At 37.7% G+C, this 23,903-nt stretch overlaps 1 protein-coding gene across 1 annotated transcript in view; it reads right to left on the reverse strand.

The window, feature by feature from the left end:
* The window catches only part of AFF3 (AF4/FMR2 family member 3), a 684,153-nt gene that overhangs the window by 294,227 nt on the left and 366,023 nt on the right, over window positions 1–23,903 (reverse strand). Inside the window, exons 7-8 of the mRNA XM_007959474.2 lie at window positions 13,746–13,782; window positions 5,227–5,278 (exon numbers count right to left, since the gene is read on the reverse strand). Of these exons, the coding sequence (XP_007957665.2) occupies window positions 5,227–5,278; window positions 13,746–13,782 (89 nt within the window). The remainder of the gene's footprint in view (window positions 1–5,226; window positions 5,279–13,745; window positions 13,783–23,903) is intronic.

The following is a 23,903-nucleotide window of genomic DNA, read 5'->3' on the forward strand; positions in this document are numbered from 1 at the left end:
TTGAACCGCCATCCTTCTGGTTAGCAGTCAAGTGCCTTAGCCACTATACTACCAGAGCTCCTAACTGCAAATGCAGAATTATAGTTAGACAAATTTTATTTTGGTTTTTGTCTTTTAGCACTTTAAAGATATTTTTGTATAGTTTGTGATGGGAGTTGCTCAGTTAATTTATTAGTGTTGCCTGTTTACTTTCAAGTTTTACTCTTTTCATTTGTTTTCATCAGTCTGACTATAATGTTTCAAGGTATGTGTGTGTATATGTGTTTTATCTTGTGTGGAGTTTGCTGAGCTTTTTGGATATGGATATTAATGGTTTTCACCAACTTTGGGAAGTTTTCAGATATTCTTTCTTCAGACCTATTTCCTTTCTTCTCTCGTTTAGTGACTATAATTGCATGTATTGCTTCATATTATCCCATAATTTGCTGAGGCCCTGCTCACTGATTTTTAATTTTTATTCTCACTGTTCTTCACATTGCATAATTCTCATCGATCTGACTTTAAGTTCATAGATCCTTTCTTTGGCTATCTCTACTCACCCAGTAAGTTTTTAATTTCAAACTCTGCAAAAGTCAGTTTCAGAAATTTTATTTGGTTCTTCTTAATAGTTTGCATTTTCCTGCTGACATTCCTCTTCTGTTTAGTCATTGTGTCCATTTTCTTTTTAAGATCCTTGAACATATTTTAATAGCTGCTTTAAAGTTCTTGTCTGCAAACTCCAACACCTAGGTCACCCAAAGGAGCTCAGGTGACACAGTGGTTAAAGCACTTAGGGGCTTATCAAAACGTGGGCAGTTTGAACCCACCAGCCACTCCATGGGAGAAAGATGAGGCAGTCTGCTTCCATAAAGATTTATAGCCTTAGAAATCCTAGGAGGCAGTTTTACTCTATCCTATGGAGTCACTATAGTAGGAATCAACTCAATGACACTGGGTCTGGTTTTGGTTTAGCTTACCCTGGTCATGCAATAGTTAAGTGCTAAACTACTAAATGAAATGTTGGCAGTTCAAACCTACCCAGAGACACCTCTAAAGACAAGCCTGGTGACATGCTTACGAAAAATAACAGCCCTGAAAACCTTATGGAGCAATTCTACTTTGCTCAATGGGTTGCATGAGTTGGAACTGACTCCACGGTAACTAACAACAAGTCACTTCAGTGTCTTCTATAGTGAATACTTTTCTTCTTTACTACAGGTCACCTTTTCCTATTCACATGTTTTTATATATTTGATTCAATAATGGACACTGTGGATAATGTTATAGAGACTCTAGACTCTCTTTTTTTCCTGTAAACAGTGGGTTTTTTTTTTTTTTTTGTCCTATCAGGCAATTAAATTACAGGTGATCACCTTGAACTTGTGGATGCTTAGTGTTAAACTTTGTTATGGAGGGTCTATTTTGGTTTTGCCCTTAGTTTTACAGTGAATTTTCAAGCCCAGGACATAGTCTTTACTCCAGAGGCATGGCCTTCTGGATTCTCAATGCAAAGCCCAATGTATATACCACACCTCTCTAACTTGGGTGAGATTCAAACTCCCAACTCTGTCCTCTTCAGCGAGCAGCATTTAAAGTTTCTGATAAGACTTTTTTTTAACTTTCTAGCTATTACTTTCCATTGAGCTCATTAACACCTCTCCTCTACATGTGCACTTTAAGCATCATCCAAGGATTGAGGGGAATTTATATACAGAATTGAGGCTTTCCTCACTATAGCTCTCTCCTTTCTTGTATTTCCCCCGTTAATTCCCAGACACTCTGGCAGCCCTGAATTCCATCTTCTGATCCTCAAACCAATACGATCATGGCTTTCTGTGTGAGTTCTAGTTGTTCTTTCTGGACTGGGACGTTTTCCTCATAGGGGAAGCTGTACAAACATAGAATTTACCCAGTCCAGTTCTTTTCTTTCAAGGATCAAGTTCCACACAGTCTCTGCCTTCTAAAAGAGGCTTTTAATGCCTTCAAATAAAAATATTTTATCTAGATTTTGTAACAGTTATCTGTAGCAGACTTAGTGTCATAAAAGCTATTCTGTCATAGAAATTTTAATTTTTTTATGTGTATTAAGAATAAATTGTATTTTTCATTTTTATGAGATCATAAAATAAAATATCCTGAAGGGATCTTCAGGTGCTATCCAGAACCACTGTGTCTTACTAGGTAAAAACTGTCTAAAATCTATAAAAAATCTCCTTCTTCTAAAGGAAGCTAGTTAGTCTTCTTAAGGAAAAGACTTTTCTCTCTAGAGAGAGACTCTCCCAACTTTATACTACATATAATGTCTTTAACGATTAAATGATTCCTGGAGATAGAAGGGATATATAGGTATTCTAAACCAAAAACCAAGCTACTGCCATCGAGTTGATTCTCATAAGGACCCCCACTGGGTTTTCAAGGCTGTAAATCTTTACAGAAGTAGATCACCCCATCTTCCTTCCACAGAGCAGCTAGTGGGTTTGAACCACAGACCTTCTGGTTAGCAGCCAGATGCCTTATCCACTATGCCACCAGAGCTCCTTACTGAAGCCAAATGTGTCCCACCAACCCATGAATATCCATCTTTCCTAGTGCCTTTTGCATGTTATCTCCTTGTGCTTACTCTCCCCAACTCCTTCAGCTCCCATGAGCCCCATGATTTTTGGTGTGTTTTACTTAAGCTTTCTTCCCTTGTTTCATTTTCTGGCATCTGGGTACTCCTGGCCCCACCTACTTGTTCCTGAATCATTCCGACTGCTCTGACCCTTACCACTGAACAAATGATTTGAGCCCAGGTTTTCTATTTGTTTCTGACTCACAGCTGTGCTTTGTCTTCCCAAACACACTCAGAACGATAAATGGGGAAAAAGCAAAACATCAGAATATGTATGTCCTAATTCTATCATTTGAATTGAATTTCTGAACTGTAAAATGGAGATACTGTACCTTCCCTAAATATGTTTACTTAAATAAAGTTGAAACGGGTTGTTGTGTATCCTGAGTTCTTGTACTTTATTCCTAACACACTGCTGTTCTTGCCTGATTATAACAGAACCACAGGAGGAGGGCTCTTCAGGAGGCTCAAGTTTAGAAGTCTCCATTTTCAACAGAGGTCCTTGCAACCTCAGATGTTCTTTATTCCTGTTCTTTCTAGATCAAGAGGCAGGATGTTAGACAGATGGCTAAGGACCTGCTTTGCTCAAAGACAGGAATGGGAAGTGATGCTTCAACCTTCCACTGATCTCTTATCTCCACAGAATTAAAAGTAATTTTTCATACAACTTATTTATTTTTACATATGCTATAGGAAATAAGGGAGCTCTGGTGATGTAGTGCCTAAGGTATATGACTGCTTGACCAGGAGGCTGATGGTTCAAACTCACCAGCCACTTCTCAGAAAGAAGACTGGGCAATCTACTTTCGGAGAGATACTGCCTTGGAAACCCAAGGAGGGGTCGTTATGAGTTGGATATGACTCAAAAGCAGTGAGTTTGTTTGTTTGTTTGTTTTTGGTATAGGACACAAACAACAACAACATAGGAAATAAAGTACTGAATTATAGAAAGCAATTTTTTTTAGGAGAAGGGATGGACTTTTTAGAAATGCATAAGGAAAAAGAACCTTAAAGACACAGCAAACCATATCAATAAAATTGTTATCTACTGAAAGTGATTTTAAAACATGTAAAATTAAATCGGGGAGCTCTGGTAGCATAGTGCCTACGGCACCTGACTGCTAACCAGAAGGCTGACAGTTCAAACCCAGCAGCCACTCCTCGGAAGGCAGGTTGGGCAATTTACTTCCTTAGTGATACAGCCTCAGAAACCAAGGAGGGGTTGCTATGAGTTGGGTCTGACTCAATGGCACATAACAACAACAAAATTAAATGGAAGATGCTAGCAGTTTTCTGTACATATCTTGTATGTTCCTTTGTACGTCTTCACAATAATTTTATTATTAAGAATTTGAAAAAAGAGAATCTATAATTAATAGTCTTATAAAATAATTTGTAAAAAAATGTAATTAACCCTCAAATAGCTTACATTCTAGTGGCATGCACACAAATTACTTAAAAGAACTGAATTTTTCAGATTCTATCCTTTTCAATTCTCTAGGATGCCTCCAGATGGCATTAAAACCCTTTTCCCATTATAGTTTGCAATGCAAAAATTTAAAAAACTACTAATTATTTTAGCCATTTAAAACCAGTCACATTCATTATATCATCAGAAACCACAACCATCAAACTTCTTAGAACTTTGAGGATAATATCATAAAAATGACAAACATATTATTTTTATGTCCCTTACGAAATTATCTTGCCATCCTATGCAAACCAAAAGGTTTTTCTAGGCTGAGAAACAGACCTTGGGCAATATGAGACATTTAGTAATATTTTATCACAAACAGCAATTTCTCATGACTAGCACTTGAAATGCTTAGTATTAAGAGTTCTGGTCCACAGTAAATAAATGCACAAAGCTCCTCTAATGAGAAAACATCCCACCCCTAAGGAGGGAGAAAACGGAAAGATTTAGAGGCACAAACCAGTTGCTAATTCCTGAGGAACTAAACTAAAATCATTCATAGAGTTATGAAGGATTTTATTTAAACTTTAGTGTATTGTTTTGGGCATCAAATTCATTATTAACAGCATATATGGATTCTTTGAAAGTTGAGAAGAAAGAGATAAACATAGAGTGAGGAAAATATGATTTACAAAGTGTTCTTTTTCTTTTTCAAACAGATTTTGTTAATTCAAAAATATCAACCAAGTCTAGAGACTCCAGAGATACCAATAATTGTATTTTCCATGTAATTTAGACATAAAGTTACAGATGGAAGGCTTTTAAATGACATCAGCACCTCACAGGTATTTGGGACAGACTATCTCTCAGTATGTGTGAGAAGGTCTGCAATTATTATGACAGTGCTGAAAGTCCCCAACCATATATGAAGGGTTTACTTCTTCCCTCCTCCTCCCTTATATAGGCCCTCAAATTTCATTACCCGTCTACCTTTAGAAAGAAGAGCATTTGCGTTTTCAGGATTACTCTCACTCACGATGCTAAAATAAAAAAAAAAAAATGCATCTGCATCCAAAATCATTTAAAAGTATTATCATGAGAAAAGAGAACCACAGGCTCCCTTTCATTATTGGTAGTGTTATTACAAGATCCTTGCACAGTTTCATATTCTAAGACATATTAAAGAGCAGTCATCTCTGATAGAAACACAAAAGAGACTTACGATGTATTTGATGTACCATTGTCTGGACTCTCTGGCTCAGCATCACCTTTCTCTTAAAAAAAAGCAGAAGAAAAACAGCAACATGTGAGTGTAACAGTCTTTAAGATTTAAGAGATATTAAATAAATATCCATGCTCATATTAACAATCTTACAAAATGTGCAGCAGGAGGCTTTTAAAATACCTTTTATTGTCTGGGAACTAGATTTGCAAAATAATTTCATCTATGCAGTACAACTGCTCAGGCACAGGTCTGTGAGTAGGTACTAAAGAGCTATTTACAAACAAGAGACTCAGAGTACAGATCTTGCCAAAAAGTGACTGTCTTACAGATAGAACCTGTTTAGGAGCCCTGGTTATGCAGTGGTTAAAATGCTCGGCTGCTAACCAAAAGGTTGGGGGTTTGAATCCACTAACTGCTCTATGGGATAAAGATGAGGCAGTCTGCTTCCTTAAAGATTTAAGCCTCAGAAACCCTGTAAGGCAGTTGTACTCTGTCCTATGGGGTTGTTAATGAGCTGAAATTAACTTGATGGCAGTGGGTTTGGTGGAACCTGTTTCCTTCCTCTGCATTTTACAGAAAATTTAAAGAAATAAACTCCAAGACTACTCTATGTCTCATCTGCTAACACAAGCCACACCAGGTCAGGCTAAATCAGAACTCAGAGGAGGGAATTTACAGAGTACTCAGAATGCACCACATGCTGCAAGATCCCTAAGAATTACATTTTATGAAGAGTTCTGGTAGCATGTTTTGGGACCCCTGTGTACTGCCTAAGGCATTTGACTGCTAACCAGAAGGCTGGCAGTTCAAACCCACCAGGCACTCCTTGGAAGGAAGACTGGGCAATCTACTTCTGTGGTGATAACTCACTCAACTCACTGCCGTTGAGTTGGATCCGACTTATAGTGATCTCTCCTTGGGTTTCCAAGGTAGTATCACTATGGAAGTAGATTGACCAATCTTCCTTCCGAGGAGTGGCTGGTGGGTTTGAACGACCAGCCTTCTGGTTGGCAGTCAAATGTCTTAGGTGCTATGCCACCAGACCTCCTTCCGTAGTGATACGACCTTGGAAACCCAAGGAGGGGTCGCTATGAGTCGGATCCAACTCCATGGCAGTGAGGTTTTTTTTTTTGGTGTTAATGCAGAGTAAGAAATAAACCAGAAATCCTGACTTCCTGAAAGGCTAGTTAAAGAAATGCTTCTCTGTAGTCATCAAGGATTTAACAGGTTTCAGTTTAGGGGACCTGGGAGCCAGTTCACTTTTTGGAGTTTTGAAGGGCTAATTCCTCTTGTAATAGTGAAGGTGTAATTCTTAGATCCTCAATTATTCATGACTTGAACTATGCTTTCTCATTCTGTAAAGATTTTCTTTTTATTCCTTTGAGGCTAAGGGATGGAAGGAGGGCCATAACTAAGAATGTCAGTTAGCTGAGGTTGCTAACAGTTGAATTAAAGTTCTTGGGTGCTGGGAACGGTTAAGCACTCCACTATAGCTGAAAGGCTAGCAGTTTGAATTCACTTGAAGGCACCTTGGAAGACAGCCCCGGTGATCTGTTTCCAAAAGTTCACAGCCTTGAAAACTCTATGGGGTCGCCATGACTTAGATTCAACTCAATGGCAGTAAGTCAATAAGAACAGCTGAATAAACCTCAGACAAACTTGCGTGCTGCAATAAATAGGCACGATGGTGGCGATTCACTACGATTATTTCAGGTCGGATCTTGTGATCCCACAGAATCCCCCGGTTCACTGTTTTAGGACTCAGGCCTATGACCTGGACCACAGTGCCTTTAATCAGCGGCTGACATTAGTTTGTGGTTAACTATCTTCAGGAACAACACCTTTGCTTACAAAATGAGCATATTCCTAAGATACTTTCCAAACTGAACTCAAAGTAAACATTGTAGTTGCTTCTCTTTTTCTTATAGGAAAATTAACAGTTATGATAAAAGGAAGATACAGTTATACACACATCCCAAATTTTCTCAGACATAACTCTAAGCCTAAAGGGTATCTAACTGTGCCTGAACAGTGATGAAAGACAGCCACTCTATCAAAAAGTAGGAAAGATTAGTGAAAAACACAAAGCCATAAAATCCATTTTAACTGCCTTGATAGCAAACATTGATTAAGCAGAGAGATCACCCAAACACACACGAAATCATGCTGGAATAAAAGCAAAGGCAGCAAATGAATTCCTTTTCTTTTTACCTCATACTCATATTTTGTCTTCCAGACCAGATCCGAGGTAGACTCATTTAAGAGATATGTAAGGCCTGGTCAAATGACTTCAATGCTAGAAAATGACCTATTTACTACTTTCCAGAACCACTTTACTACTGAACACCCACAATTCCTACCATAATCCCAATATAAGGAGTTGTAATCCCTACATTGACTAACACAAAACTAAATGGAGGTTTAGCTATTCTCAGGTAAACTGATCATTTTCCCCCCTTTAATATGGGGAAATTGGTCCTTTTTCCCAGTTGCTAGCCATCAGCAGTCACATCACATGCAATCATAACCAAGAATGTAAACTAGCACACTCGGCAGCAGCAGGCAGTATTAAACATTTCCAAACAACTTATGTCAGAAAACAGGAAATCAATAATAAAAATGAAGACATTGTTTGGTTCTCTGAATAAATATGTTTTACCTTGACCAATAATTCTGTCAAATAACCCGCAGGCGGAGAGCACACAGGCCTTATTGCACATGGGATCTGGGGTCTGCAGGACTCGTTGGCCAGATTCAGCGCAGGGATAAAGCTGCAGCTGATTATCCCTGCTCCTAGCTCTTATGTTGTGGCAACAGGGAAAACAGAATAGGTTCTGGCACACAGAAAAGATACAGTGGGGCCAAACAGGACATTTGTAACAATCTGAAGTGAGTGTTCTCAGCAACTTCAGCACTGATAATGAATTAACCTTTCCGGGGGAAATGTAAGCTCAGGGTGGAGGTAGGTTTAACATTACTTGTGTCCCACAGAAAGCCTAAAACACAAAATTTCTCCCAGCATCTTGAAATTTTAGGTGATGCAATTTCTGAAGTTAACGTGAAATGTGTAAGTGCTTAAGCCATTGAGAATCATAGTCTCCTTATCAGGACCCAAGGGAAAATGATGAATGTAAGCTAAAACATTCTCAGTAAGGGATCTTTAGCTGGGAGCTCAGGAGATGTCTTACTAGAAGAGGACTGTTTGGGGTTGTTCTGGTTACGTTGGCCTGGTGGCACAGTGGTTAGTACTCAGCTGCTAACCAAAACGTCAGCAAGCAGTTCAGCAGCTCTGCAGGAGGAAGCTGTGGTAGCCTGCTTCCGAAAAGATTACCACCTTGGAAACCTTACTGGGAATTCTACTCTGTCCTACAGAGTTGCTATGAATCAGAATTGAGTTGATCATTGATCTGAGTTTTCATGATGGACACCACACTGATTTCTTTTCAGGGAAACAGGCAATGATCATTAAGAAGCTGGAAGCAGGAGACTGGTGAGGGTCATTTTGCATGGGGAACTACAATTGCAGAGAGGAACCAGGAAAAAAGCAAGCCACAGAAGGCCTCCCTCACTCTGTGTATTTATTTTTAAACTGACAGTGATATTCCATATGTGCTATCCATAGTGTTTTATACTAGGTGTTTAGTATATTTCTTCTGTTCTAACAAATTGTATGATTAATATAGACTCCAATGCTATAGTGGAAGAAAAGAAGAATGTGTAATTTGAGGAATGAAATCACTTGATAGCTCCAGTAGGTGACTTAGAAAAAAAATTACAACAACAACATTTTCAATTTAAGAAATATACTGAGCACTTACATGTTAGGCACTCTGTGTGGGAAGCTTAAGGAACTCTGGTGGTGTAGTGGTTAAGGCATTTGGCTGTTAACCAAAAGGTTGGTGGTTTCAACCCACCAGCCACTCCATGGAAGAAAGACGAGGCAGTCTGCTTCTGTAAAGATTTACAGCCTTGGAAACCCAATGGGGGTCACTGAGTTAGAATGACTCGATGGTAGTGAGTTGTTTGGTTTGGTGGAAAACATAAAGGGAAGTAATACTTAATTCATGCCCTTTAAACACTTAAAATGATTGAAGTGTTGGAGTCTTGTGTGTCCCATCACTAGTATTATGGTATGTGCTGAAGAAGATTTTTTTTGCAAAAGGAATCAAACTGGACTTGAATTCTACTGAAAAGTTTTGCCATATAGTACAATACTTTTATAATTTATATTAGAATCCATGTACACAGTAAACAAATTTAACTAGTAGAAAAAATGGAACTTTTCATTGCTTCTGTTTTTAATTCTATTAGCCCTTTAACCATTACTCTCAATGATAGTTATGTTTTTATTTCTAGATTTATCAATATTAAAACAAAACAAAACAGATCAGTTGCCATTGAGCTGATCCTGACTCATAGGGACCCTCTGTGTGTCAGAGTAGAACTGTGTTCCACAGGGTTGTCAATAGATGATTTTTCAGAAGTAGATAGCCAGGTCTTTCTTCTGAGCCACTTCTAGGTGGATTCAAACCTCCAAACTTTCAGTCAGCAGCTGAGTGTGTTAACCATTTGTACCATCAAGGACTCCTTATCAATATTAAATGGTACTAAGGATTTGTAGTATGAAAGGTAAATAAGGTATTTAATATATTTACAACACCACCGACCCTCACTCTTCTAATTTTTATTAGTTTTATCATTTCTTTTAGTGGTTCTAGTCGGTATTGATAACAGTCTCCTCTATATTACCCATAATAAGGAAATTCACCCATCTATTCTTCCCTTCTATCTTTCCTCTCCCTCTGTATCATTCGCCTCAGTACAAAAAACAAAAAACAAAAAACAAAAAACACCAAACTCACTGTTGTGGAGTCAGATCCGACTCACAGTGACTCGTCCTTGGGCTTCTGAGGCAGTATCTCTACGGAAGTAGATTGCTCAACCTTCCTTCCACGGAGTGGCTGGTGGGTTTGAACTGCCATTCAAAAGCCTTAGGCACTATGCCAACAGCTTTTCTTTACAGAGCCAAGATTTAAAGTATTTATATTCTGTTTAATAATTATGAATGAGTCCTCCTCATTAATAGTAATTTAATTTGCAGAACTGCCTATGTCAATTAGAAAAATTATAAACAAATGATCAGAACTATATTATTGTAGCAAATACAAATACAATACAAATACTAGTCTTCAGGGAATAAAACTGGGCAATTGTACCTGTGCCAAAATGTTATGGCATGAATTATGTATCCCCAAAACTATGTGTGGATTTCCTGGCCTTTGTATTTGTGGATATGATCGTGTTTGGATACAGTTATGTTTAAAAGTTATGTTAATAAGGTCATACCAGTATAGGATAGATCCTAAACCTAATCAATTCTTGGCTATAAAACGACCAGAATAGACACAGAGATACACACACACACACACACACAGGAAGACAGATGACATGTGAGGATTTTCTATAAGCCAAGGAACCAAGGAACACCCAGGACTACTGACAAGGAAGAAATCAACATAGCTGAGACCCTGATTTGGACTTTTAGCTTCCAGAACTATGAGAAAACACATTTCTAGTCTTTAAAGCCATTCACTTGTGGCTTCTGCGTCACAGCAGCACTGAGCAACTAATACAAAAAGGAAATATCATTAAACCGGAATGAAGGCAAACATTTCCTTCATCTATATCACATGGATTTTCATTCTTAAAATTAGGCTGCAGTGCAGTTAGTGTCAATAAAAGGTACGCCTTTCCTAAAAACTTGTTAAATAGAGCATATATACATATACAAAAATGTACATGCATATGTACAAACACACACACACATGTATGTAAGTATGTATATATGTAGTATACAGTTTAAGGGAAGTAAGATAAATAATTGTGAGAGAACACGTTTCAGGCCAAGAAATGGAGTATTGTCAATAAATAACCCAGAAGCATGGCCACGCTAAAACGTATCCTCTTCTTGTCCTCTCTGCCAGCTACTTATCATATGGCATTTTGTTTTGTTTCTTTTCTTGATAGTTTTTACTACATATGTATGTATTAGTAAATAAACGTATTCTTTGCTTTGTCATATTTTGAGCTTGATATGAATAGAATCAAGACTGACTCCTACCACTCAATATTGTGATCTTTATTTCATCTAATGGTGCATGTAGCTTTGGCTTGTTCACCCTCAACACCATGTAGTATCTCGGTGTATGCACACACCACAATTCCCTTATTTTATCTTACTCCTGATGGACATTTATTTTCTTTCCATTATCAGTAATGTTATTACAAATGTTCATGAACCTCCTTCCTCGTGCACATGTGTAGGAGTTTCTGAGTTGTAGAGACTGCATATGTCCAATTTAATATTTACATTTCTCAAAGCTTAATAAACTTCCATTTTATAATATTAAATTAAAATAATCAATGATTCAGCAAACTGACAAAAGAATCTCCCTTGTAAAATAATTGGATTCAAAATCATTTCCTGTTTAATTTACACACACTTTTCCCTTAGTATCTACATAACATAATTTTTCTAATTTCAAAAAGAAAAAAAAGCAATGACCTAAAGTAGTGAGGGCTAATCAATCAGTCCAAAAATACTGTACAGAGCACATGTGTAAGAGATAGGGTTTGGTTTTCCTGAAGTTCAATCTTTCTCTATTCCCTACATGTTTACTTGAGTCATGGCTTAATGAATCTAAGCCAAACACAAGAAATACCATAGGAAATAGTAGTGGGATCAGATCTCCTAATGTTTCAAATGTGCTATAATCTACAGAGAAGTTTCAGATTTTTAAATAGTGATACCATCTTTTTATAGATGTGTTTGGTTTTGGAGGAAGATTTATTTGAAGATCAAAGCGGGGGAGGAACCCACCCCCAAAAAAGAGAAAGCTCATCAAAAATTTCTCTAGCCAATGAGATGCCAGAGGTTTTTGTACCATACAATGCAGGACCCACTTCACATTCCACAACAGATGGGTCTACTAAATTGCAGTACAAGTGTACAAAGGTTGTGATATGCTACAAAAATATACAGATGCATAAAAATTGCAGTACATATGCCAAGTCACTGGCAGAGTAGAGGCTCAACACCTCTTCCTTTTGCTCCCCTTTCTGTCAAAAACTCCAAGCAAAGAAAAAACCTCAAAAAACTAAAACTCACTGCTGGCAAGTCAGATCCAATTCATGACCCTTCCTTGGATTTCTGAGGCGGTATCACTACAGAAGTAGATTGCCCAACCTTCCTTCTGAGGAGTGGCTGGTGGGTTTGAACCACCAGGCTTCTGGTTAGCAGTCAAATGCCTTAGGCACTATGCCAAACTAAGAGAAGGTACATTTAGTCATGTACTACATCCTCTCTCATCCCTGAAGTATCTAAATTCAAATGGAAATGGTGAGCAAAGCAATGGCCAGTGTTTAGTACCCTTCAGTCTGTGGCACAGGATGCTGATGTCTGCCCATTTCATGGATTTAACCATGTACTTCTTCTGATTCCATTTCTTATTACTGCATTTATTATTTCCCTCAGATTTCAACTCCCTTGGTATTTCACCTCTTTGCTAGTGGCTGTAGTCATAGCAAATAGCAACAGAGAGTGGGACAATTAAACGATATTGCTTTTGCACCCTTATGGCATCATCTCCCTCCCTGACCATTCTCTAGCTGGGCATTAAAAGCTTCCCAACACACTGCTCTGGATGTCATTTCTCCCTAACCTTCTGCTTTCACAGATGCCCAATGGGTAAACACTTAATTCTAAAAAAAACACCTACTAGCTAAGAGTGATTTTTATCCTCAAATATAGTTTTACAATTGACAAAGTGTGCTCTCAGCTGACCAGGTGACCATCAAACAAAGAAAACACAGTCTTTGTGGGTGTGAGTTCATGGCATGCATGGGGCAGGTCATACATTTTGAATACCCAAGACAACATTCATATCAAGCAGTTATGCCAAAGAAGGCAATTAAAACATTACTTCATAGAAATAACCTCTTCTCTCGGACAACAAAGCCCACATGTTTCATTAGACACTAGATTCAATGAGGATACTCCTTCCTCAATGTCTATTTCTAGAAAAACAGGAAGCTATACATACTCAACATAGAGTGATTTTTTTCCCCATGGATTATGAAGCCATTTATCTTGATGTCATTTTAATTTTAATTTGTTTTGCCATTCATTTTATTTTAATTTAGACAACTCATTAGCTGCTTAATTTTTTTTTCCTTTCTTCCACATATACTAAATCATGCTGTTCCAGTCTCCTAGGATAGCTTTCAAAATTCACCATTCTGTTTTGGTCTTTTTTCCTTTGAATAAAACACTTAAGTACTCAGGGTCCCCTTGTATCTGATTATCCACTCAGGCAGTATTTGAACAAAAGCCTTTCTTTTCCCACTTTAGTTTTTTTTTTTTTTTTCTTTTCATTTTAACCTACTGTCTCTTGCATGCTCATCTCCCCTCCTCATGCTCTGCCCCATATGCAGCTATAGAGAGAAGCCTTTCTTACTTGGATTATTGTGTCCAGAGGATACAAGCTGAGAGTCCTAAAAGAACAAGAAATATCAGTTAATTTTCTTATTTCAACTTATAAAACCTAGGTAGAACATGAGATATATTACTGGTCATTCAGAGCCTAATCACTGATCATAATCTCTATTCTAATGAAAAACAGTTACACAAATGTGCTTATTAAGCAGTTTGGGGAACAGAGTTCACAAAAACTTCTATTTTCCATTATTGACTTTTAATCTAACACACTTCCCATTGAAAGTGCCTTGACTCCAACCCACCACCTTTCTGCAGATGAGGCTGGCAAGAAACCCACCAGGGACATACTATTGAACAAGTGTTGTCAATCTCACATTGGTAGAAAGAAAGATTATTACAGATTTCCAATTATCTGAAATGGCAGAAAGCCAGTGCTATTTGGAGTTTAGTTACTGCTCAGTTGAATGGAGATTGAACTTGATTTTATTTGCATTAAAATGAAATGGTAAGTTTTGTCCTGAGAATTCACCTCCTCTTGCCTTCCAAAATTTCCAGTTAGTATGAAATACAAGGGATACATAATGTAATGAATTAATTGAAATAGTTTTGTTGTTGTTAAGCACAGTCGAATCTATTTCGACTCATAGTGACCCTATGAACAGTAGAAGAAAACACTGTCTGGTCCTGTGCCAGCCTCACAATCATTGCTGTTTGAGCCCAGGGTTGCAGCCATTGTGTCAATCTATCTTGTTGAGGGTCTGCCTCTATTTCACTGACTTTTTTTACCAAGCATGGTATCTTTCTTCAGGGACTAGTCTTTCCTGATAACATGTCTAAGTACATGTTTAGAAGTCTTGCCATCCTTGCTTCTAAAGAGCATTCTGGCTGTACTTCTTCCTAGACAGATTTGTTCATTCTTCTGTCAGTCTATGGTATGTTCAGTGTTCTTCACCAACACCATAATTCAAAGGCATCAATTCTTCTTTGGTCTTCCTTATTCACTGTCCAGCTTATACATGTATATGAGGCTGTTGAAAATACCATGGTGTGGGTCAGGCACACCTTAGTCCTTAAGTCCTTAGTCTTTGATTTTTAACACTTTAAAGAGATCTTTTGCAGCAGACTTGCCTAATGCAATGTACCATGTGATTTCTTTACTGCTGCTTCCAAGGATGCTGACTATGGATCAAAGTCAAACGAAATCCTTGACAACTTCAGTCTTTTCTGTTTATCATGATGTTGCTCACTGGTCCAGTTGTGAGGATTTTTCTTTATGTTGAGGTGTAATGGATAGTAAAGGTTGTAGTCTTTGATCTTCATCAGTAAGTGCTTCAAGTTCTCTTTACTTTCAGCAAGCATGGTTGTGTCATCTGTACACTGCAGATTGTTAATGAGACTTCCTCCAACCTTATGCTTCATTCTTCTTCAAAGAGTCTAGCTTCTTGGATTACTTCAAATGGTAGGTATATAAAAAGATAGATTGGAACATACAGAATTGAGTAAAAACCTTAATAATTCTTGTGTGTGGAATGAAAATCCAGTGGGAGGCAATTAATTAATTAATTCCTATTATTTGGCTGAATGACTTTTACCAGCTTTTTGCTACATGAAGTATAGTTGTTATGGGAGAAGAGTATCATTTAAGGTGGCATAGTCGAGTCCATGTAATAATATCTGTCTTTTAAAAAAATTCTACTGGAAAAGTATAAAGTAAGCCACTCTGATGTGTACAGATTTGGGGTGTGTGTGTGAAGAAAAGGGATCCCATACTTTTTTAACCACTGTGATTCATACACAGACACCTAAAATTCCTTCAATGCTGGTGAGAATCAATTATTCACTCAAAGAAAAGAAAAAAGCTTTACTTTAACTTTAAGATTCAACTTTTTGAAACAGTATATTAAAATAACATATTGTAACTAAAATGATAGACTAAAATACAATCTTCAAATTTAGTTTGGCCTATCTTGAACAAACACTGTTACCAAGCAGGTATCCATAGTTAAAAACCCCAAGTAGATTGATATGTTCCTTTTTCTCTGTAAATAATTCATATTTTTATATCTGAACATAAATTAGATTTAGCTTTGATACACGAAAAACACTTTTAGAGCCCTGTTTAGTTGACTGCTTTGTGCCATCTTTATATTTTGGCTTTTTGGAGATGGTCCTGTACTAGAGAGGTGAAGACTCAATTGTCATCAGACAGACAAGAATGGTAACTGGAATAGTTTTCAATATTAAATTCATTCTTAAAAAAACAAATACATGGGGGTTCCAGTAAGATGGCAGAATAGGCAGACAAACTACACAGACCCTCTTCAACTAAGAAAAGGAGAACCAATTAACACAGATACAGGAGATAATCCTGGAGCCCTGTTCTTTGAAAGGAAGGACACAGAAGTGGACTAAATTCCAACTAGTAGAAAAACCTGCATGAAAACTCAACAAAGGAGACATATGGAGCTGTGGGCTGTCAGCAATCCTGACACCACAGATAGCTTGGATACTGCCAAGTGGTGTAAGGACCTAAGAATTAACCTAAAAATTGGCCCTGTTAGCCAGGGGCTGCATGGAGGACTGCACTGGTGGCTAGCGAATAAAAGGGGAAGCAGCAAAGAGAGAGATGGGCTGAGCTGTGGACTTTTGCCTGTCTGGAGGACACAGCCATTTGGAAGTTTATAAGTGGCTAACCCATTTTGGATATTTAAAGCAACAGCATTCTCTCAGTTTCCAGGGACCTAAGAAAAGGCTCTACTTGCCGGGAACCAAAGGGCATTCGGAAATGAATGAAGGGAAAGGTGCGATATTCCCCTTGTTACTCTTATATTCCACACCCTCTTGGAGAATGGAGGTGCGGCCATCCCTCATTCCCACCCACCTTCTGAGCCAGCAGTAATTCCATCCCAGTCTGTGTGCTCTGATGGAGCCTGGGTGCCCTGCCCCACCCTTCCCAGATTTTTTTTTTTTCCCTTTTTGTTCAGGTTGTTTGTTATCATCTGTTTTAAAATTATTTATTATTATTATTATTTTCTCCATACTTTTTATTATTCTTTAGTCTTCCCTTCCCAGGTTCTAGATTTCAGCTTCTTCTCTCTTCCTTGTTCCTGGTTCCCATTTTTTTCATTCTCATGGTTCTCCCCATTCTTTGTTTTTCTCTGTGCATCTTTCCCATTTTCTTCTTCATTACTCTCCTATTCTACCTCTCTTATTGCCCCCTCCCCAGATATATATATATATATATATATATATATATATTTTTTTTTTTTTTTCTTATTTTGGTGACGGTTTCTATGTATTTATATAATGTGGTTTTGATCCACTTGCTTTTACTTTTTGATGGTTTGTTGACTGTTGTTTTTGTCTAACTGAGTGGGAGACAGCAACCGTGCCCATAGGACACATCCACACCTCCTGTAGCTCCACTTACTAAATGAGAGCCACCACTTTCTTCTCCACCAACTGGCCAACAATAAATAACCACTAAGAAGAACATGACTCACCCTGAAATGTTCTTCACAAACAGTTAACAGAAATCTAAATACAACAACATCACAATGTCTCAGAGACAACAGACCATTACAGTCTACACAAAGAAGCAAGATAGCTGTAGAAACAAGGGAGCAGGGTACAGATGTAGAACACATCCCTGAGTAAGCAGCAGCACCGGAACTCCCTGATAAGGAATTCAAAAGAATAATACTTAGGTATTGTGATAGTTGGAGCTGTGTGTCAACTTGGCTGGACCCCAGTTCTGTGTGGTTGTTCCCATGATGGGATCAGATGACTGAGTTCTGAGTGGCCAGTCTGCCCAAGGGGAGTTTCCCTAGGGGTGTGGCCTGCTTGCAATGATATCCAAGGACAATCTGGAAGAACGGCATTCCTTAAAGAATTGGAACCCTGTTGTGCGAACTACAGACTTCCTTGAGTGAGCGGCCCATCGCTCGGCCTGGAGATCTCGGATTCATCTTTTGTTGGAATCAACAACCATTATACTGCATGCCAGCTTGAATCTCTCAGCTCCCCTCTGCTTGCAGAAGCCAAGGTGGCCGCAAGCCCCATCTCCTCCAGAGATGGACTTTTCGGCTTGGACTTGTCGGCTTCCATACGCTTGTGAGCCATTTACCTAAGATAAATCTCTCTCTCTCTCTCTCTCTCTAAATATATATATATATACTTTGCTGTTTTTTTGTGTTTCTCTAGAGAACCCAATCTAACACAGGTATCTTCAAAGAATTGAGACAGATCAATGAAAACACTGAAAAAATTAAGGAAAGCACAAAGAAAACCCTAGAACAATTTTGGAAGGAAACATAAGAACAAAATGACAAAATAAATGAAAAATTAGAAATGGTACAAAATCTACACACAGAAATCCAGAAGATTAATACTAAATTGTCAGAAACAGGTAACTCACTGAATGAGCAAAGGAGTAGAATCGAATCAATGAAAGACAAAATTAATGAGAGTGAAGACAAATACCTGAGGATTTCTTTGGAAAGGGATCAATCATAAAAAAGATCAAAACAAAATGAAGAAAGCCTAATATTCACATGGGATACCATCAAAAGGAATAACCTACGTGTAATCAGAATACCAGAACAGGAAAAGAAAAATAAAGCCACTGAGAAAAATGTCCATGATATGTTGGAAGAGAACTTCCCTGTTATGATGAGAGATGAAAATATATACATTCAAGAAGTCAAATGAAACCCAAACAAAAAATAACCAAGACATATCATCATCAAACTCACCAAAAGGAAAGACAAAGAAAGAATCCTGAAAGCAGCATGGGAAAAATGAAAAGTTACCTACAAAGATCAACCAATAAGACTAAGCTCTGAGTTCTCAGCAGAAACCAAGCAGGTGAGAAGACAATGGGATGATATATATAAAAACCTGAAAGAGAAAAATTTCCAACCAAGAATTACATATCCAATAAATTGTCCCTCAAATACGATGGTGAAATTATGAGATTTCCAGATAAGCAGAAATTAAGGGAAATTGTTAAAAACAGACCAACCTTACAAGAGATACTAAAGGGAGTCCTTTGAACAGAGAACCAATAATAGCAAACAATAACCAACCACTAATATACAAGATGACATAACCCAGAAACCAACACAGCTATGGACGTATCCAAAGTAAAATAAGGTTACAAGATTGTAAACAGAGAACCAGAGATATCAATTTGCAAACGAGGAGAACTAAAAAGCAAAAAGAGAGGAAAAAGAGTGTAGTTACAGAACTGCTAAATGGTGAGGATGTCAAGAGAGTTGCAAGATAGAATGGACTATTCTAAACTTGGGGAGAAAATTATAAATCACAGGGTAACCTTAAAGAAAAATGATAAACCTTCACATCACAACACCAAAGAGGACAAGCCCAAATATTTAGCAAATACTAAAACAATAGCAACAAAGGATATGATAACACAATTCATAAACATAATGAGCTCAGCACAGAAAATTATATGGAACAAAGAAACCAGGAACACCACGAACAAACACATAACAAAATGACAGCATCCAATTCATACCTGTTGATAATTACACGAATGTCAATGGATTAAATGCACTACTCAAGAGATGGAGAGTTGCAGACTGGATATGAAAACATAATCCATCAATATGCTGTCTACAAGAGACACACCTTAGAGACAAAGAGTAAAACAGACTAAAAATCAAAGGGTGGAAAAAGATGTATCAAGCAAATGGCAACCATAAAATAGCAGGAGTGGCAATATTAATTTCTGATAAAATTTACTTTAAGACAAAAACTACCATAAGAGACAAGGAAGGACATTATATAATGATTAAAGGATCAATTGAACATGAAGATAAAACCATAACAAATACCTACACACCCAAAGAAAGAGCCCCAAAATACATAAATCAGACTTTAACAGAATTGAAAAGGCAAATATATGACTCCACAGTCATAGTATGACACTTTAATACACCACTTTCAATGAAAGATAGAACTGGAAAGAAACTAAACAAAGATGAAGAAGAGCTAAATAATACAACCCACCAATTGGGCCTTATAGACATTTACAGAGCACTTCACCCAACAACAACAGCACAATATACATTCTTTTCTAGTTTACATGGAACATTCTCCATGATAGACTGTATGTTAGGCCATAAAGCAAGCCTTAATAAATTTAAAAACATTGAAATACAGCAAAGTATCTTCTCAAATCACAAGCTCCTGGTATAAAATTAGAAATCAACAATAGGAAGATCAACAGAAAAAGAGCAAACACACGGAAACTGAACAACACTCTTCTTAAGAACTACTGGGTAAGAGAAGAAATAAAAAATGAAATTAAAAAATTCCTTGAGTCAAATGACAATGAAAACAAATATACCAAAATCTGTGGGACACAGCAAAAGCAGTAATCAGAGGCCAATGTATAGCAATAAATGCACACATCAAAAAGGAGAAAGAGTCAAAATCAACACTTTACAGCAACATCTCCAACAATTAGAAAAAGAACAGAAGAAAAGCCCACAGTCACCTGAAGAAAGGAAATGAAGATTGTTGTTGTTGTTGTTGTTATGTGCTGTCGAGTTGGCCCCAACTCATAGCAACCCCTCCTTGGTTTTCCGAGGCAGTATCACTACGGAAGTAGGATTGCCCAACCTTCCTTCCGAGGAGTGGCTGGTGAATTTGAACCGCCAGCCTTCTGGTTAGCAGTCAAGTGCTTTAGCCACTATGCTACCAGAGCTCCTAAAGATTAGAGCTGAAATTAATTAAATAGAAAATAGAAAGGCAAGAGAAAATAATCGACAAGACTAGAAGTTGGTTTTATGAAAAGATTAATGAAATTGACAGACCACTGGCAAATTTAACAAAGAAAAACAGGGAGAGGATACAAATAATGTGAGTAAAAATGAAATGGGTGACATCACAACAGAATCAAGTGAAATAAAAAGGATAATATCAGGATACTATGAAGAACTGTACTCCAACAAATTTGAAAATCTCTAAGAAATGGACAGGTTTCTAGAAACATACTATTCACCTAAACTAACACAGACTGAGGTGAAAAAGTTAAATAGATGCATAACAAAAGAAGAAATCAAACAGGTCATAAAAAAATTACCTACAAACCTAAGTCCTGGCCTAGGCAGTTTCACCAGAGAATTCTACCAAACATTCAGAGAAGAACTGACACCAATACTACTCAAACTATTCTAAAATATAGAAAAGGATGAAATCCTCCCTAATTCATTTTATGAAGCAAGCGTATTCATGACATCAAAACCAGGCCACGACATCACTCAAAAGGAAAACTACAGACCAATATCCCTCATGAATATAGATGCAAAAAACTTCAACAAAATCCTAGCCAATAGACTCCTACAACATATGCAAAAAATAATTCATTATGACCAAGTGGGGTTCATATCAGGTATGCAAGGATGGTTCCACATTAGAAAAACAATCTACGTCATCCACCACATAAATAAAACAAAGGAGAAGAACCACATGATCTTATCAATTGATGCAGAAAAGGCATTTGATAAAATCCAACACCCATTCCTGAGCAAAATAGGAATACAAGGGATATTCCTCAATATAATAAAGGGCATATATGCAAACCCAACACCCAACATTATTCTCAATGGAGAGAGAGTGAAACCATTCCCCTTGCGAACAGGAACCAGACAAGGATGGTTCCATTCAACACTGTACTGGAAGTCTTAGCCAGGGCAATAAGGCAAGAAAGGAAAATCAAAGGCAACCAAATTGGTAAGGAAGAAGTCAAACTATCCCTATTTACTGATGATATGATCCTATATCTAGAAAACCCAAGAGACTCAGTCAAAAATCCGGAACTAATTGAGATGGATCTATTTCTGGGTTCTCAATTTTATTCCATTGGTCTGCATGTCTGTCATTGTACCAATACTAGGCAGTTTTGACAACTGTGGCTGTATAGCAGGTCACCAGGATACGAGATCAACATCCAAATATCAGTTAGATTCCTCTACACAAGCAAAGAGATCACTGAAAAAGAAATAAGGAAATCAATACCATTTACAATTGTTGTTGTTGTCGTGTGCCATCGAGTCAGACCCGACTCATAGCAACCCCTCCCTGGATTTTCGAGGCGGTATCTCTATGGAAGTAGATTGCCCAACCTTCCTTCCGAGGAGTGGCTGGTGGGTTTGAACTGCCAGCCTTCTAGTTAGCAGTCAAGTGCCTTAGGCACTATGCTACCAGAGATGAAATACTTGGGAATCTTACCAGGGACACAAAAGACCAGTACAAAGGAAACTACAAAAGACTACTTCAAGAAAGCATAAGAGATCTACATAAATGGAAGAACATACCATACTCATGGATAGGAAGATTGAACATTGTGAAAATGTCAATTCTACCCAAAGCAGTCTATATATTTAGTGGAATCCCAATTCTGATCCCATCAACATTCTTTAAGGATATGGAAAAACCAATCACTAACTTTATATGGAAAGGAAAGAGACTTTGGATAAGCAAAGCATTATTGAAGAAGAACAACAAAGTAGGAGGTCTCATACTCCTGGATCTTGAAACCTTCTATACAGCCACAGTTGTCAAAACTGCCTGGTATTGGTACAATGACAGACACGCAGACCAATAGAATAGAATTGAGAACCCAGAAAAGATCCATTGACCTACAGTCAGCTGATCTTTGACAAAGGGGCAAAATCCATTAAATGGGGAAGAGATTGTCTGTTTAACAAATGGTGCTGGCAAAAGTGGATATCCCTTTGCAGAAAAAATGAAACAAGATCTGTACCTCACACCATACACAAAAACTCACTCCAGATGGATCAAAGACTTAAATGTGAAACCTAAAACCATGCAGTTCCTCAAGGAAAAACTAGGGGCAAATTTAGGGACCTTAATATATGGCATAAACAGACTATCAAGCATAACCCAAAATACACAAACAGCAGAAGATAAACTAGATTAATAAGACCTTCTAAAAATTAAATTTTTATGTGCTTCAAAAAACTTCTCCAAAAGAGTAAAAAAAATCTACAGATTGGGAAAAAATATTTGGCAATGACATATCTGACAAGGGACTTATCTCTAGAATTTACAGAAAAATTCAACACCTCAACCACAAAAAGACAAATAATCCATTTAAAAAATGGGCAGAAGACATGAATAGACACTTCACGAAAGAGGGTATACAGGCAGCCAACAATACATATATGGAGAAATGCTCACAATCATTAGCCATTAGAGATATGCAAATCAAAACAACAATGAGATACCATTTTGCCCCAGCACTAGTAGCAAAGTTCAACAAGACAGAAAATAACAAGTGCTGACAAGGATGAGGAGAGATTGGGACTCTCATACATGGCTGATGGGATTGTCAAATGATACAACCACTGTGCCAAAGAGTATGGCGATTCTTTAAAAAGTTGGAATTAGAATTGCCATCTGATCCAGGCCTTCTATTACTAGGTACATATCCTAAAGAAGTGAGAGCAAGGACAAGAACAGACATATGCACACCCACGTTCATCACAGCACTATTTACAATAGCAAAAAGATGGAAACATCCTAGGTGTCCATCAACTGAGAAGTGGGTAACCAAACTATGGTACATACACACAATGGAATACTATGCACCCCTAAAGAGTAACATAGAATGTGCAAAACACCGCATAATGTGGATGAACTTGGAGGACATTATGCTGAGTGAAATAAGTCAAGCACAGAAGGATAAATATTGTATTAGTCCGTTATTGTAAAAGTCAAGGAAAGGTTTATATATGGAAAGAAATTTTCTTTGCTGGTTACCAGGGGTGGGAGGGTAGGGTAGGGAACACTGTTAGATAGCTAGAGGTAAGTACTGATTTGAGTGAAGAGAAGTGCAATGTACCAAATGTGAGTGATCAACATGGTCGCATTGAGGAAGAGGAAGACATAGAGAGGTAATGGGAAGTGCAGACAACAAAGATGTACCCTTTTGCACATACAGTAATGCGTTGTCAGTGAAGGCAAACACAGGTATATGGGTGGATAGATGGTTGGACAGACTGAAGGTATGTCTATATAGCAGGGAGTGTACCCAAGACCATGTATAGGGTTGGCAGACAATGGTTCTACAAGTATATTTGTATGTTCTGTAAGAATTCCCAGGTGTATAGTAGAGCTGACAAGG

This window comes from Orycteropus afer, unplaced genomic scaffold (genome assembly GCF_000298275.1).
Source record: "Orycteropus afer afer isolate SDZICR_OR568_19922 unplaced genomic scaffold, OryAfe1.0 scaffold00017, whole genome shotgun sequence".
Taxonomy (NCBI): Eukaryota; Metazoa; Chordata; class Mammalia; order Tubulidentata; family Orycteropodidae; genus Orycteropus; species Orycteropus afer.